At 33.6% G+C, this 16,420-nt stretch overlaps 1 protein-coding gene across 4 annotated transcripts; it reads left to right on the plus strand.

The window, feature by feature from the left end:
• Window positions 1-524: 524 nt before the first annotated feature.
• LOC116346923 (rho GTPase-activating protein gacZ-like) lies at window positions 525-15,798 on the plus strand. Of its 4 annotated transcripts, XM_031777224.1 has the most exons (5): window positions 6,438-6,487; window positions 12,610-12,709; window positions 12,794-12,840; window positions 12,974-15,065; window positions 15,126-15,798. In XM_031777224.1, the coding sequence occupies exons 1-5, from the start codon at window positions 6,453-6,455 to the stop codon at window positions 15,600-15,602; spliced, it is 2,751 nt and encodes a 916-aa protein (XP_031633084.1). In that variant the 5' UTR covers window positions 6,438-6,452; the 3' UTR covers window positions 15,603-15,798. The 4 variants fall into 4 exon arrangements, with proteins under 4 accessions (XP_031633081.1, XP_031633084.1, XP_031633080.1 ...); XM_031777221.1 differs by lacking the exon at window positions 6,438-6,487 and adding an exon at window positions 525-834 and having other exon boundaries at window positions 12,974-15,798; XM_031777220.1 differs by having other exon boundaries at window positions 12,974-15,798.
• Window positions 15,799-16,420: the final 622 nt, after the last annotated feature.

Below are 16,420 nucleotides of genomic sequence, written 5' to 3' on the forward strand. Positions count from 1 at the left end.
AGAGAGAGAGAGAGAGAGAGAGAGAGAGAGAGAGAGAGAGAGAGAGAAAGAGAGCACAAAAAATAATCGCATACCGGCATTTATCGTTTCTGAATTGGAAATTCAAAAGCCAAAAACAGAATCTATACGAAACGTTCGCAAAATTTTGGACAGAATATAAAAAATGCAATTGAAAAAAGTGCCCGAAAAAGAAAAAAAAAACGATAAAAAAATAGCCAAATAAATGTGTACTGATGAATTAAAATTGAAAAAGCTCAACCGAAACAACACAAACGAAACAAAAAGAAAACACACACACCGCACACAAGTCACAACAACAATAATAACGAGTAAGCAAACACACCACATCGACGGGAACAAAAAATCATGAACAAACATAAGTCCATAAAACACAAACACACACACACAGTACCAACAAATACAATGGAGCACGCGAAAAAAGTAGCAAGCCCAAGTACTCAATCATTTTCTCACGTGCCAAATAGTATACATGTGATATTCATTTGATGAACATCGTATATTGTGTCACACATAGTCTGTACAGTGTGGTTGTCGTCGTCGTTGTCGTTGCCGCCACCGCCGTTGCTGTGCGCTCTCGTTCAGCGTTCACACATCGATCGTCGTCGTTGTCGTAGTCATTGTGAATCGAATATGTAGCGGTATTGTCGACAAAACAGCTTAAACTCGCTCATTCAGTGATATTCTGCGGAAGAGTAAAAACGTCGTTCTTTTTATTTCTCTCTTGCGGTTAATAACAACGATAACTTTAACAACAACAACAACCAATAACAAAATAAACGATATTGTTATTTCGATGGTGCTATTGTAACGCAAGTAAGATGAATTGCCGGTTTAATTTCAATAATTTGTAATTTTAAATGTTAAGCGCACGATTTTATTTCCATTTTTGATTGAAACACAATTTTTATTTCTCGGAAAAAATATTTAAACAAAAAAAAAAAACACTCTAGCTTTAGCTCTATCTTCTCATCGCTTTCTTTCTCTCTTTCGCACTCCCTCAACAAGAGCAAACAAAAAATCAAAATTGAGATTGCAGCAATTTTTTTGGTCGTTATTGTTGATCATTTTGCTGCGAAACATGCAATTTATTCTGATCTCATTTTCAGCATTATCGGATTTTCTCTCTTATTTTGCACTCATCTCGAACTTTGCAAAAAAAAAAAGAATTCAGTTTTATTGTTCAGTATTGTTGTCAGCGTGTCCAGCGAAATAGAATTGTCAATGACAAGAATATGTGGAAATCATATAAATTAAAATAATAGCGCACGATTCCTTGCATCAAAATAATTGTAATAATTTGAATGAAAACAATTTAGAATCTCCGGGTGCTTCTTTGGCTGTTGTTGCTTTTGCATTCATGTGCGCAATTCGGTGTTAGTGAATATGTGTTTGGTGAAAAAAAAAAACCGAATTTTTTATGTGTCATATTAAAATTAAACTTGTGAAATTAAACAGCCATTTTTCCAAAGTTAACACACACGAAAAAAAATGGGAAAACTGTTGACAAAAATATATTAATGGACTGTTGAAAATGGTCGTGATTTTAAGTCCTGCTAAATCAATTACGATTCAGGGAATTACGATCATATTTTAAAGGATCAACAGTATGATCGTCAAATTTCTGTTGTTACGAAGAAAGATAAAAAAATTTGCTCAACAACGACAACAAAAAGCGTCGAGCAAATTTGTATGGAAATTAAGTGAAAAATACGGGAAAAAATCGCTGAATTGCAAATTGCGAACAAAAAAGCATACGGAAAGCGAAACATAAGCGAAAATAATTAATTTTTTTTGTAAATACAATTACAAACGTGTTTATTCAATTATTTGCGGAAAAATTGACTTTGAAAATCGATTACAGTGAAAAACCGAAACAAATTTTTTTTAGTGCTATTTTCTTTTTATTTCTCTAACACAAATTTGCCGCATAGCAAAACATCAAGAATTAAAAGGTAGCATTTGAATGGCTGTGTTGTTTAATGTTGGTTAAAGTGTGTGTTTATTTTAAAACTTCCATCACAAAGTTCATTTAGCCGAAACTTTGTTGATTTGTTTTTATTTTTATTTTGTTTATTCCGTATTATGAAAATAGCTACCGTAAGTGCTTTTTCATCCGTTTTAGAATACTTGTTTTGGTTCTTTTTGCGTCTAATCTAATAAAAGAATATTTCAACTGTCCATTTTTTAATTAAAAATAGAATTCTAAAGTAAAAACGAATCCACCAAAGGCAAATGAGTAGTGCGTTTAACTGTGGCACATGATCATTTTTTGATAAATAAAAAACGAGTGGCCAGGGAAGTAAGAAACATATGTAGTAATTGAGTTCAATAAATTCTCTATTTAGTTAATAAATTGATTGAGAAATGAGCGTGTGAATGGATAAGAATCATCAATTAATCGAAATGATATCCGGCAATTGGAAGAAATTAAAATAAAATCATCGATTGAGCCCGTGCTGTGATGAACGAGCGGAATCTTGAAAAAAACAAAACAAATGTGAAACAAGGCAATCACAGTTAATCTGATACTTTACTGTTGTTGTCATTGATGATAACGATCAAGCTGATGTAAAGTTTTCCAGTTTTTCTTCGTTTAGAGTTCAATTAAGCGGAGTGCATTGAGCATTGTGCATTGGTTGCAGAACGAAGGAAACACGTCTTTATTTTCAATGAATTCATTTCTATCGGATTATCTTCAATGCAATTTACTATCAATCAACGGTGTATTAATTCTTTTTCCCGTTGCTGCCGCAGCGTATAAGTCGATTTTGACCGAGACTCACAGAATCAATCATTCGCCTTTTGGCCGTGATTAATTTTATTTTAATAAATCGGTTTTAACAAGGGAAAACAATTTTTGTTTGTTTGTTTGGAAAGTTGTTGATTCACTTTATGAACCCATAAAATCATGTCTTATCTCGTGCTCATTTGCAAGCATACGTTCAAATGATGGTTTCACACTCACATTTGCCAAAATGAAAACACATGATTGCCTTGCTTTTTTTTTGCCTTTGTAATTGATATTTCAGCTTCTTCTATCGCGTATTTTCATTTTCATCCATTTCTCAAGTCTCCTCAAATATTGAACAACGTTCAAAACCAAAACGACTGAAATACCGTCTTTGAAGAGAATTTGGTACTCTCAGTTCGGGTGTTCTTTGACAGAACTGCAATAAAAAAAAAAAAATTGATCGATAGTAATAAATATTTTGCCAAGTGGCTTATAACATTCAGATTGAACAATGTGTCGGTCGACATTCGATAAGAATGAGAGATCACTTGAATTCGGCAATTAAATGTAATTCGCTGACGAAAATGTTCACATGTTCACATATCAAGTCGTGAACGGTGAGTTTTATATTTTCGTTGTTATTGTAGCCGTCGCCACTGCTACTGCTGTTTCCACTTTCGGATACTTTATTTCCAGTTCCGAGAGATGAATCACATTTTGTGGTCGCGCTTATTAAGTCCATGCAACCAACCAAGAAGAAGAAAAAAATCAATGCTGGCGTTACTATGCGTACATAAATATCGATGAAATGTATTTCGGATATGTACCTACCTATACACACACGCGATTTTGTTTGTTATTAATAATAATGATGACGTCTTGCGTCGAGCATATATATATATATATATATTCAAGAATAAATCCGCGATATCCTTGAACATTATTTCAAGACTTTTTTTTCTCGCGTCAACACTGACATTTTTTTTCTAAATTCTCATACTATATGCCATTTTAAAACTATCAATTATGATGCTTGTGTTTGATGAACTTTTCCAATGGATATCCATACGTTATCAATTTTCACGGTTAATTTACATTTGTTTTATTTTAAAAAAAGAGAGAGACTCCTATCTTAAGTGGTGGCCACTTGAAAAGGCGAATAACTTTATGAGAAGCAAAAACATGAAGAAGGAGAAAGATATCGTTTTAAATCAATCTCTAAACATTGTACAGGGTATTTATTTGAACAGCTTAACCTAAGTACATACATATACAATTAATTACTAGGTAATAAAATTGCGATCATTTACATTAACAAACGACAATGGCACGTTAAATATTCAATTCGATGAATTTATAAACTATTTCACATATTTGTTTTGTATTTTTTTGAGTCTTCCTTCATCTTTCTTTCTCCCTCTCTCTCTTTCCGTTTCTGTGCGAAAGAGAGTGAAATATATTTGTCTCAATTTGGCGTCTCAAGTTACTAATTGTCAACCAAATGAATAATCTATTTACGTCACAAAAGGTAAATAATAAAGATAATGACGCGCCATTTCAATTAACATTTGTACTTCAAAAATTAAAATTATCAGATATTCCCATTTTGTACGGGGCTAGTGTAGTATGATCGAATGAATGAGCTCAATTGAGATCACACATATTCTCTACTTCTCTCATTCTCTCTCTTTCTACCTTATTCAGTTTCACCAGTGACGGTGCGCGTAGAAACAGACAGAACAAGTAACAACTACAACAACTATATCGCTCAACAAAAAAAAAGAGAATCGACAAAGAGGCGAGCAAAAAAAAGCTTCATGCTTTCAAGGGCCATTTGAAACGTGTCCTCAACCTTTGTCGCGCGCACCGTGTTGGTATATGATCACACACTCTAACTGAGCATCTGTAAATTTCATGATTGTAAAACGCATAAATTATAATATATTAAATGGAGTAACTTGTCGTTTTGGCGTTTCGTCAATGCGATGAAACGACACAACGAAACTTTATTTTATGCAAACTGTCTAAATTTTGTGATTTTTTTTTTCGCGTTTCATTTTCATTTTTTCATTCGTTGTTGTTATACATTTGTAATCTTCTTTATGGGCAATTTTGTGTACGATTCTTGGCTCTTGTTAATGGCTAGCATTCGCCGAATGCATTCGGATACCCGAAATACGAAGAAAACAAGACACAACACAACACACAAAACAAGCCACTTGCATGCAACGCATTAATATTTAAACGGGTGAGAGTTGATATTTATATGAAACATGTAATGCATATGTAATAATGGTAACCGGTATAATGGAATAATTTAAACGTTAACCGCCGCAGGAATTATTTCGATTATTCAATACTATTTCCTAAAAATGAATGAATAAATTGATGCAAGAGAAAGAGAGAGAGCGAGAGGAGAGACAAAGAGAACCTGTACTCAAGACGTAAACAAATTGTGGCAGAAAATTACTTTTGGTTTATTGATCCAATTTTTTTTTTTTTGGTTTGCTTTGAGCTTTTGCAATTCCGAAAGAAAGATGCAAAAAAACAGTGTATGGCAATGCCACTGTACTAGAATATAGCAACATCTTGTTTGAAGCACATTATTTATGATTTTTGAAACAAAAAAGAAATAACAAGACTTTATAAATTCAATGACGATGCAATGCGTTTGCGCCAATTATTTATGAGGATTCAAAATCTCTCTCTTTGTCCGAGAAAACATACAGTTTTTTGTTGTTGTTCGTTGAAACCAAGTGACTTTTCATTATTTATAATTATAATGATTTGCGATTGCAATTGACGTGACTTTGCCATTTTCCGACAAAAATCCGTTAGACCGTCGATTTGGCTCGATAAATTAAGTCAATGTAATGATTAACGTGCATCTTTAAGGCGGGACTCATTGAAATATATGCAATTGATTACGAGCTCTGATTCAATGTTTTACCCTTCGTTACCGAATCTGATTGAATAACGTGTTGATTTTGGTGAGTACGGCTCAGTTCAGCACACCGACTTATATATATAAAAAAAAATCATAAGCTGATCAAACTCATGCTCAACATCTACTGTGTCACGCTGCTCCCAGTCGATACATCCGGTTCTGGCGACCACATTGCACTTAGTATTTTACAAGATAAAGGAATTAAGTGATCAGAAACGATATCTACTTGAAAAAAAGCCCAGTCCATAGTTACATTTTCATTAGACGTATGCAAAAAGTATCTAATGTGCACATTGCATGAAATTACACTTGCCCTAATGGTTGTGGATGTTGTTTACTGCTTTTTCTGAGTTTTTTATCGAATTGCTTCACGATCATATTGTGAATTACTGCGCAAATCAATTGGCCATCGATAATTTAACATGTAAACAAATTTTAAATGAGAAAGAAGCGATTTTAACCGCCTCGGGCATACATCAGCAAAACAGCTAACATACAGCCCATCTAGAGCACACATTTTGTTGAAGATTTGTATCCAATGTATCAATGTGATAATTGTAGAACGATAATTTATCGGCCTCTATACATTTCACATGCGACAAATAAGAATAAGAACTATTTTATAACGTGGCAACCGACAAGTGTGCTCTTCACATTAGATGAACTTAGTATATATCGTTGATGTGAGATAAGAGGCCGTAGAAAATATTTACCAAGTGCCTGTGTGCCACTAATTGTCATCATTCTACATTGATGTTATATTTGCGATGTGCCATCATTTGTTTACGGTTTGCGATACGAAAACAGTTAAATTTCTACGGTAAACATAAGTTATTGATACGCAATTGAAATGAAAGAGAAAAAAGCGGCCACATTAAATGGCAGGGCAGCCGCAACAGTCGAAGAGGAAGAAAAAAAACGTTACGGAGTTAAAGAATTTGTAAAAAGTACAAAATACTGGATCGTGTTTAGGTCAGGCCATTTAAAAAACCGCATGACCGAGTGTTTTGTTATTGGCAAATTTCAGCAATAAAATGGTCTTATGCTAACCACAAAACAAAGCCAACGGGCACGAAATAGAGAGAGAGAGAGAGAGAGAGAAAAAAAATCAATAAATTTCCCGTATACGGAATAGAACTGCAACGTTTCAAAAAAGGCGAAAAAGAAGAAGAAGTGTCAATCGCATGGAAAAGCTAATAACAAAGCTGTGGCGAAAAAGAGAGCAACGAGCTATGAAAGAAATAAACATACACATGTCCAAGCAGCCAGTCAAGTTCATGAAATAATCGTTAAAAATAAGAAACGAGAGCGTTTGTTGCGTGCTCAAAAACGATGAACGAAACCTTACACTGACTCAGACCAAAAAAAAAAGGAGAACATATCGGCAAAGGAATATCCATTAAAAGTAAATTTAAAAAAAATGTCAGAACAAACTCAGAAGTTCAGTGTTGATTTGCGCACCATTCAATAACATTTGAATGGCAACACTGCTTGCGTTTGCTTGCTCTTTGAATTTACATGGTTGGTTCCACCAAATTTCGATGTCATCGCAACATGTTTTTCATTGCGCCCATTGCACTTAATGGCAACCACCGCACGAATAAATAATTAGTTTCCTGGATGGTTACGGCTTCCAGTGGTCAACCAAAGCTCCGAACATATAAACATAAACACCAAAAACAAAAAATAAAACTAACACGTGTTAGACAATCAAGCGACCATTAAATACGATATTTATATCGATATTCGGCTTTGTGAATCACATGATGTGAACAAACAAGTTTGATAATGAATTTTTGTGTGTCTATATGGAGTATGCCAGTCGTTCGTCACTGGAATCGCTTATGTTCATGTATAAATTCACCAGAGTGTAAAAAAAAATCCATAACCATACACATTGTCGTTTTCTTACATTTATTACAATTTTGAGGTCAAACAATCACATTAATTGGGATCATTTAGATTTTGTTATGATATACTTTAGCAGCATTCAGCATGTGTTTATTCGGCTGACTGACCGATTTTTTTTCTTCAAAAAGCTTTATCATACAATCGAAATGAAACCGATACACCACGCGATAAATGTTTGTCACAAAAAAAAAAATGAAATTAATTGAATCAATTTCGGTGAGTGCTTTTTGGAGAGGGAGCTCCAATAATTATAAAGTGACACTAATGAGCTTCACATTCATGTGTCAATGGGCCACTGACAATGGCCATTTTTATGATTTTAAATAACGTCAAAACAATGCCACCGACGAAAATACAAATGACAACAAATACACATAACAAATGAATTATTCATGCGCACAGACAACCAAAATAAACAATTTTTTTAGCAAAAGAAAGACGAAGCATCTTCTTGTTTTAAAAAAAAGTGTATCTTGCACACAAGTGCTAAACGAACGTCAAATGGAAATATATGTTCTTTTTCTTATAGAATTTTGTTGTTAATTTCGGTTTTTGTTTTTTTTCCTGTGTGTCTTGGCACATTTTCACACAGATTTTCCACTATAACGGCTTGACTATGTGATCAACTGACTGATTCGTTGGTCGGCTTCGCTTAGTTTTATGTTATACACATTGAACAGTATTGCGCACAAACAAAAACCGAAAATACCAGCAAAATAGCATTCTATTTTTAAGTTTTACGTAAAAGTAAAACGTAAATGTCTTGTGCGGTCGAAAGTGACTTTTCAGTAGAATATTCAATCTCAAAAAAGTAACATTTCACGGAAGTTTTTTACAATTTTTTTTTTATTCGACAACCAATCAAAAGAAAAAAGCAAAAAAAAATGAAGTACACCAGCAGCGTGGAATTGTTGGCTTTGAATGATGACTGTTTTCTCGAACTCTTTAACTATTTATCAACCGAAGATTTGTGCGCAATTAAGCAAACCAATCAACGTCTATGGAATCTTGTTGAATTTTACTTTCAATCGCTCTATTTGAACAAAGCGAAAGAGGTACGATTGAAAAATCTGGATGGTTCCAAATTGAAAATGGTATTAAGTCATTGCGGTCAATTGATAAAAAAATTGAAAATCATTTCTCCGCGACGGTACAGTGATTTAAATGATTTTAATGAAGATGGTTGCTGTGATCGTGATACATACATCAGCCACTTGATCGCCAAATATTGCAGTGATAAATTGGATACATTATGCTTGGAAAGTGTTTTCATATCAGGTCTTGCCTCATCGAATTTAACACGTGTGCTGAACAATTTGAAAACCATTGAATTGAATAAATGTTATGGTGATGCCGATCAATTTATGAACCATTGTCCAAACATTGAAACGATTATTCAACGAAATTGTGCATTCTTTTTGACATTTGATCGAAATTATTTGCTACAAAATCAACATCGAAATCTTGAACGTTTAATCATTCACAATGAGAATCAAACCGATCTGGTGCCCGAAGTGTTGTTGGTGTTTTTTGAAAATTTACGTAATTTAAAATTATTTCATTATATCAATCGATATGCTCCCACTCCAACGGAAGTATTGCCAACAATCATTCAATCGGCCAAGGATCTTGAAGAACTGTGCATTGAACTTGAAACATTTTCAACGGCATTCGTTTCCGATTTGAGGTGTTTACATCAGTTATCCAATTTAAAACGGCTCGAATTCAACACGGATGAAATACCGGTTACATCGTTTATAAATGAATTGGCGATAAGCAATCGTCTTGACTGCATTGGCATATCGGATTTGTGTTTGGACGAGGGTGTATGTCAAGCGTTTATGAAATTTACCAATTTAAAAGTGCTTAAATTGATTTCGTCATTGCGTGTATTCGATGAATTTTCCGCATTATTATCACAACGTCTGTTACATTTGGAAGAATTATATTTGGTACAATGTTTGGACATTTATTTTCCGGATGTAATGGCATTTGTTGAAAATTGTAACCATTTAAAATTATTGTATTTATTTGAAAATTCATTTGTTGACTGGTCGTCCGAAGATTCATTCGAACAGTTTTCAATTGATTTTGTGCATTTATTTAAAATACGATCGGGCATGAGTGGTGCATCATCGATTGACATTTGCTTTGATTCAAAAATGGTGCGATCGATTGAGGAACACGTTTGGCCACACGAATTCGAATGGTTCACCAAAAATGACATTTTGAAATTAAAAATTTGCGATGATGATATTGCCAATGGTATCCCCGGATTTTGTCCAAAAATCAACGATCGACACTAGACTCTAATTTGTTTTGTTTTTTGTACAACCTTTGTATTGTGCGTACGGAGAAGAACCGAAAAATAAAGAAAAGAATAAATAAAAATGGTTCGATAAGAGCGTTTTGTTTTTATTTTTTTGGTATTTGTTGAGGCCGTCAATGTGGCATATACTATAATTGATTTTTGTTAGCTATACTAGATTGTGACTTGCAACGTAATCATCAGATTGGTTTTTCCAAGCAACTAATGGAATCAATCTTTTCAATAAGTTGAAGTGTATCCAAAGATTGTAAATAGCAACTTTATCTCTTTTGACAATGTGTGTATGAGTATCTATTATTGTTGTTATTGTGCTTTTATTAGTCTTAATTACTTAATGTGTTCGTGTGGGAAAAAGAGTACAAACAAGATATTTGGGTCGATGTTGTGTGACAGGTTGAGTGATGTGTGCGCTGCAGCAGCTACAATTATTCACTTATCACAAGCTCACGAATAGATATTATACAAAATAAAAAATTATTTTAAAATGCGTTTTCATTCCGTTTACATTTGGAGTAATTTTTATCAGAAATCACCACGACCAAGAAGCCAGACAAATACATAAACATCGACTCATGAAGTTCACCAATGAGCTGTGACGCCAGAAATTTTTATTATTTACGAGTATTTTCTCCAAAGTTAGACACACTGGTTGAACGACCGATATGTAGTCAAGTAATTTACTTACTTTTTTTTTCCTATATGGAAAGATTTCAGAAGAAATCGAATAGGGATCGATTCTATATTTAAACCATATGGTTCATATATAAAACTGGCTCCTGTTTTTTTGCATCAAATCAATGGATATTCTCGATTCAATTTTTAGTGGAAAAGAAAGAGTAATAAAGACGGAAAGGAAATGTCTAAAAACAAAACAAAAGCGTCATTCCATAATTCACGATCAATCCAAAGTTTACAACTTCGCATCAAGCAAAAAACGAAATAAATAAGGAAAGAGCTGAAAGAAGAGATCGCATCATCGCGTCAGATGATCAGGAAATCTATTTTGCGCGTAAGCTCGTTACTGCAAACATGTGGTAGTTAGAAACCGTCATTTTATGATGCATAAATTACTATACTGAACGAAGAAAAAAAAGTCTAAATTTCCGGAGAAGAATTATGAATAAATAACAATGCGACTCATTTGAATCATCAAGTCTTGTGTGGAGGAATTCATCCGTTTGGTTTAGTTTTTTTTATTCTTATGTTTAGCTTACAAATCGATTTCACATTTACAGCGTATGTCATTTGAGATAATAATTTTTTTTTGCCATCGTTTCGACTTTTGTCATTAAATTATCAAAACAGATGAACGCACGATTGAAAGTAAATACAATACAGTGTTACCGGTTCCACTTAATTAAGAAGCGTTTGATGCATTCAATTTACAATTTTTTTTTTCGATGAACAAACAAACGTTTCAGATATTTTTCACTTTCAGCGCCGTTCTAAAAAAAAGCCAAACCATTTATGGTATTTGATTGTTTTATCGTTATTTACCAACGCCTCTGCCTGATTTTCGCCGAATAATAAATAGCTTGATTCCGTGCACACAAAAAAAGTGACATCATTCTATCGGCATGCATCATCATACTACTACTCGTTCATTTTCCATTGAAGATGATACTCTTCTACTGTTTGTTATACGCTTTCTGATCAGCTATTGTTCTCCATATTCAACTGATCATCACATTTTGATAAACAAAACAAAAAACGAGAGAGGAACAGAGAGGAAAACAGTTGATTCTCAAGTCATTCGACACTAAACGTATTTTGATGGATGAAACGCAATAGCACAAAATAACAATCAAAGTAACAATTTCTGGTTACATTTTACTTCGAAAATCATTGTCTGACACGGATAATTTAGTTTTTGCGATTTCTCTCTCTCTATCTATTTTTCCGCAACCGTATGTATTATCTGCGGTGATTTAATGAATCTAATAAATAGCTTTGATGAATTCAAATTCGTGTGAAGTTGTTCATAGTTTTCGTATTTGAACTACAAACGAAAATAAGATATACGCCGATTAAAGTGAAAAATTTCTCATAACAAAATGAAATGGTAAAAATACGTTGTTAATAAATTAACTAGACATTTGTTTGATGCCATTTTTTTTGCTCGCTAATTTTCAAGGTCACACACAACTGTCGAAAATTGTCTAATAATATTCGAGAATTTTACAATAAGAGACGATATGCTTGTGCGTGTATTTAATTCTGTAAAATGACTTGGAAGTTGATTAGAACTTAATTACCAGCAACAATAGATCACAACGATGTCGACAATCAACGATAACAAAAAAACTATAATTCATTCAAAAAAACTACTTAATTTTGCTACTTAAATGCTAAACGAAATATGAAAACAAACAAAAAAAAATGATAAAAATGAATTCTATTTAGCATGTGCCATTGTTTGTTCTCTGTAAACCGTGAAATATACTGTATAAATGGTCTGTTAGTGTGTGCAAGTGTTTTCGCAAATTCTTCTAATTTGTGAGTCTCAATAAAAATCATTCTACTAAAACGAAATATAAGCATCTGTCCAGTTTAAACATCAGCATTTTGCAAACACACACACACATTCTATGTTAGTTAAACGAAAATTCAGTTTACTTGGTCAATATCAACGTTGATTTTATTTTAATTCAATTCTGTTTTTCGTTATAGTTTTCAGATAGTCATGGGAAATAATTTGTGTAGAGAACGAATTGCACGAGCTGATAATAGTAAAAGTCCAATCGATCGAATAATCGGAAGATGTGCACAGGTATGCGACAATCAATTATTACGGCGCAATTTTCTTCCAATGTTATAATTAATAAACAAACTTTTTCGCTCATTTTCCGTTTAGATTTGTCCGGCAAATGAAGTGAAGTCAAATTACTGGCAAAAGCACGTGTAAGCATTAGTTTTTTTGTCGTTGCGAGTGTGTGTATGTGTGCGTGTGTTTGTTAAATATCATATTCATTTTTGTAATTTATCTAATGATTTTGTGTTTGTTTTTTTTTTGTTTATCTCATCCTCTGAATAGCTTGGAAACAGGTCCGCCGACAAGATCACAGCCGCAATCATTAAACGACGGTTGGCGTAAAGTCACGCTGACTGTGCCAAATGGTAAAATGTCCGATGATTCAAATTTGGGTGAAACACCTGTAGCACCGCCGCGCCGTAAGCGCTCATCGGTAATTGATCGTCAACCGTGCGGCTTTAAGGAGCTATTCGGAAATAATGTATCACGACGCTCATCGTGTGACAGCATTTTAAAAGATGACCATCCATTGAGCGAACGCGAACAAGAAATGTTGCAGCAAAAACGTAAAAGCAAATCAATATCGGATTTTAATTTAAATGAAATCAAACCAACCGATAGTTTAACAATATCAACGATACGAATACCAGTTACACGAACACTTTCATTAATGGAAAGATCGATGGTACAACAAACAACGATTCCAACACCACGTCCAACGCTTCAACGGAAAATTTCACGCGTTGGCAATAGAAAATCGGACAAATTTTTCGGTGAAAATCTGTCCGATTGTCTGTCCGATGATCCAATAACACCCGAACCCGAACCAACAAGCATTTCATTTACATACCACACCATAAGCACGTTAATTACACCAATTTCACATGATAAAACAATTGAAAGCAAAGATAAACTCGATGAATTTATTGATTCAAATGTATCGAACAACGAAACAAAGTCACAACAAGATAAAACGGATGCAAGCGATATTACAATTACAAGCCCGAAACCATTTATAATTGGCGATCATATTGAATCGAAGCAAATTATTGGCGATAATAAGAAAAGTAGTCTTGATAAAAAAGCCGAATTTTTAATGGCAATGTTGGAGGGCAATAATTCATATAAACCAATGAACAATGATGAACCAAAATCGCCGCCCAGACGATCGTATTTGAAAAAGAGAAATAGCCAATTTGAACCAGTCAACAATAATAATCAAGAAAGTGTCATGGAAACAAAAACGATCACCGACAATAATGCAAATAAAATTCAACCGACGTCGAATGTCGACGATAACGAAGAGTATTACAACGGAATGACACCAGTTGATGAACCTTTAATCGTACCACGAAAACGGCCAACTAAACATATTTGCGATGATGATGATCATCATATTCACAAACACATCGAACATAATCATGGTGCAGCCAAGGAAAATAACACAAACGCAATAATAGCACCAATGAAAGATGAAGATATTGAAAAGTATATTATAATGCAAGTTACAAATTCACCTGAAAAACCGAAACGTGATTTGAGTGTGTATGAAAAATCAAACAAAGCGATTACAGCCAATTTAACTACGTCCAACACACCTGTCGAAGCACCAGCGACCAAGGCGATCATCGAAAATAATGATGCGAAGATTCCCAAAGCAATTCCAAGAGTACGGCATTTGTCACAAGAAAATTTAATGCCCAAAAAAATGGTGTCGTCGAAAAGCAACGATACACTTGATTTGATGCGCATCAAGTCCATGCAAAACAACAATAATAATAATAACAATCCCAATTTTAATGATGAACGATTGGAATCGATTTTAAAACGATACACAAGTCAACAGTCATTTTTCACGAAGGAACTTCTAAGTCAAATCGCCGATCGTGTATATGGATTTCAAGATCCATTCGATATGAACGAATCAGGCGATGATGGTTCACTTAATTGTACGCCCAATTCAAAATTAACAACGCGAAAAATATCTGCACATCGTAAAGAGTCGACTGTTTCACGTCCAATTTTAGAAAATGAATGTGAAGTGAAATCCATCGAAACAGCGCCACCCAAAATTGTTGAAATGGAACACAAATCTGTCAAAGCAATTTCAAACGGGAATGTTTTAAATGGCGAAACAACGACTAAAGAAAATACAAATAATGCCACAAATGAAGATCATCCAATACTTAAAAAAATCGATGAAAAAATTAAACGGGACACCGAAGATTTCCTAAGTATTGAACGAAAGAGTTCAGAGGAATGTAATGGAACAGAGACAGAAGTGAATGGAAATGAAAATATGAGTGAAACTCTAGTGGCATCCGCACAAGACTCGATGAATAAAATTCCAACGCATTCTGATGGAAACAATGCTGTGAGTGACGTGTTAGACGATATTTATAAAAATAATAATAAAATATTGAACGAATTTCAGAAAAATTTAAACGATATCACATTAATAGATCCCAATAAAAATTGTGATAAATCGGAAAATGCCGACAACAGCGATGATGAGAACACGGACAGTGATATAACGGTAAAAGAAGTTCCTGCCAATGAATCGATTGATTTAAAAGCGGAAAATAAAATGCTATCACAAATGAATGGTGCTGGCGAAAAACGCAGTAGCATTGTTGAGGTTGATGCTTGGTTTCTGAAGCATAATAATGATTTATTAAATCTTCCAAGACGTGGATCGGAAACGTATTCCGGTGGTTATGATACACGAAAGGTGTATCCATTTGGAAAATCTGATCCGGGTGCTGGTACCGAATTTTTTGAAAGTAAACCAATATCAAAAAGTGCTGAAGATATTTTAAACGATAATGTTAGCAAAGTCGAACAAAATGGCAATTTAAATGAACATCCATCCACAACCGACCATTCAATCCTATTGAAGTATTTAAAATAAATATACAGTTAATTAATTAAAATCCATTACTCAATAGCTAAATCTATATCTATCTATTATTCATCTGTAGTTTTTAGTAGCAATAACATTAAAAAACATATTTTATGCGTACAAGTGCTCAGTTCTTAGAAATGGATGCATTTTTAACTATGACTATTATACCATACTAACAAATAAATGTGAAAATCTAAATGAATTTTTTTTGTCTTTTATTTTTTTGGCCCTTAAATATAAATAAAATTCTTGCCAGCAATCACAATTCAATGGCTTTTCAGATAGAGAGAAAATTAAGCGTTGAAACATCAACTTATCGTCATTAAAAATTACAAAGGTTTGGTCAAACGCTAAATCAAAAAAAAAATCAACCGTTTTTCAATCGGCCCACATTCAAGTCGTTTCAGACGTATTTCATGTGATTGACTCATTATGTGATTGGCTCATGATAGCCAGTGAGAAGAAATTGCACCAATATGCTTTCGATTGACAGCGACATCTGTGGACATTTTCAAGTTTTCAAGTGATTTGACAGCGAATAAGAATACGTATTCTTATTGTCAGTACCAAAACACATTTCTGAAAAATATAGATTTGAATAGATAAGCTTTTTATATCTAAAAAAAATGTGGATTAATTGAAGAAAAGCAAAATAAATATTTCAACCATTTCAAAAAACTAAAATATATTCAAAAGATTAAATTTTCGAATATCTCGTCTAATATCAGTACCAGAGCGAATTCGTACAATCGTGGTGAATTGAATGCATCCATTTTGAACAATGGCGTAATTAGGGTAATAACTTATATTCAGGCTTATACATT

The sequence above is a fragment of the Contarinia nasturtii genome, unplaced genomic scaffold (assembly GCF_009176525.2).
Source record: "Contarinia nasturtii isolate CC-2019 unplaced genomic scaffold, AAFC_CNas_1.1 Cnas_scaffold_1699, whole genome shotgun sequence".
Classification (NCBI taxonomy): Eukaryota; Metazoa; Arthropoda; class Insecta; order Diptera; family Cecidomyiidae; genus Contarinia; species Contarinia nasturtii.

Coding starts and splice junctions, on each gene's coding strand:
- LOC116346923 (XM_031777220.1), top strand. CDS start 6,453: ATGTTATATTTGCGATGTGCCATCATTTGTTTACG. Junction 12,710..12,793: donor TAATCGGAAGATGTGCACAG/GTATGCGACAAT, acceptor TTTTCCGTTTAG/ATTTGTCCGGCAAATGAAGT. Junction 12,841..12,973: donor AATTACTGGCAAAAGCACGT/GTAAGCATTAGT, acceptor TCCTCTGAATAG/CTTGGAAACAGGTCCGCCGA.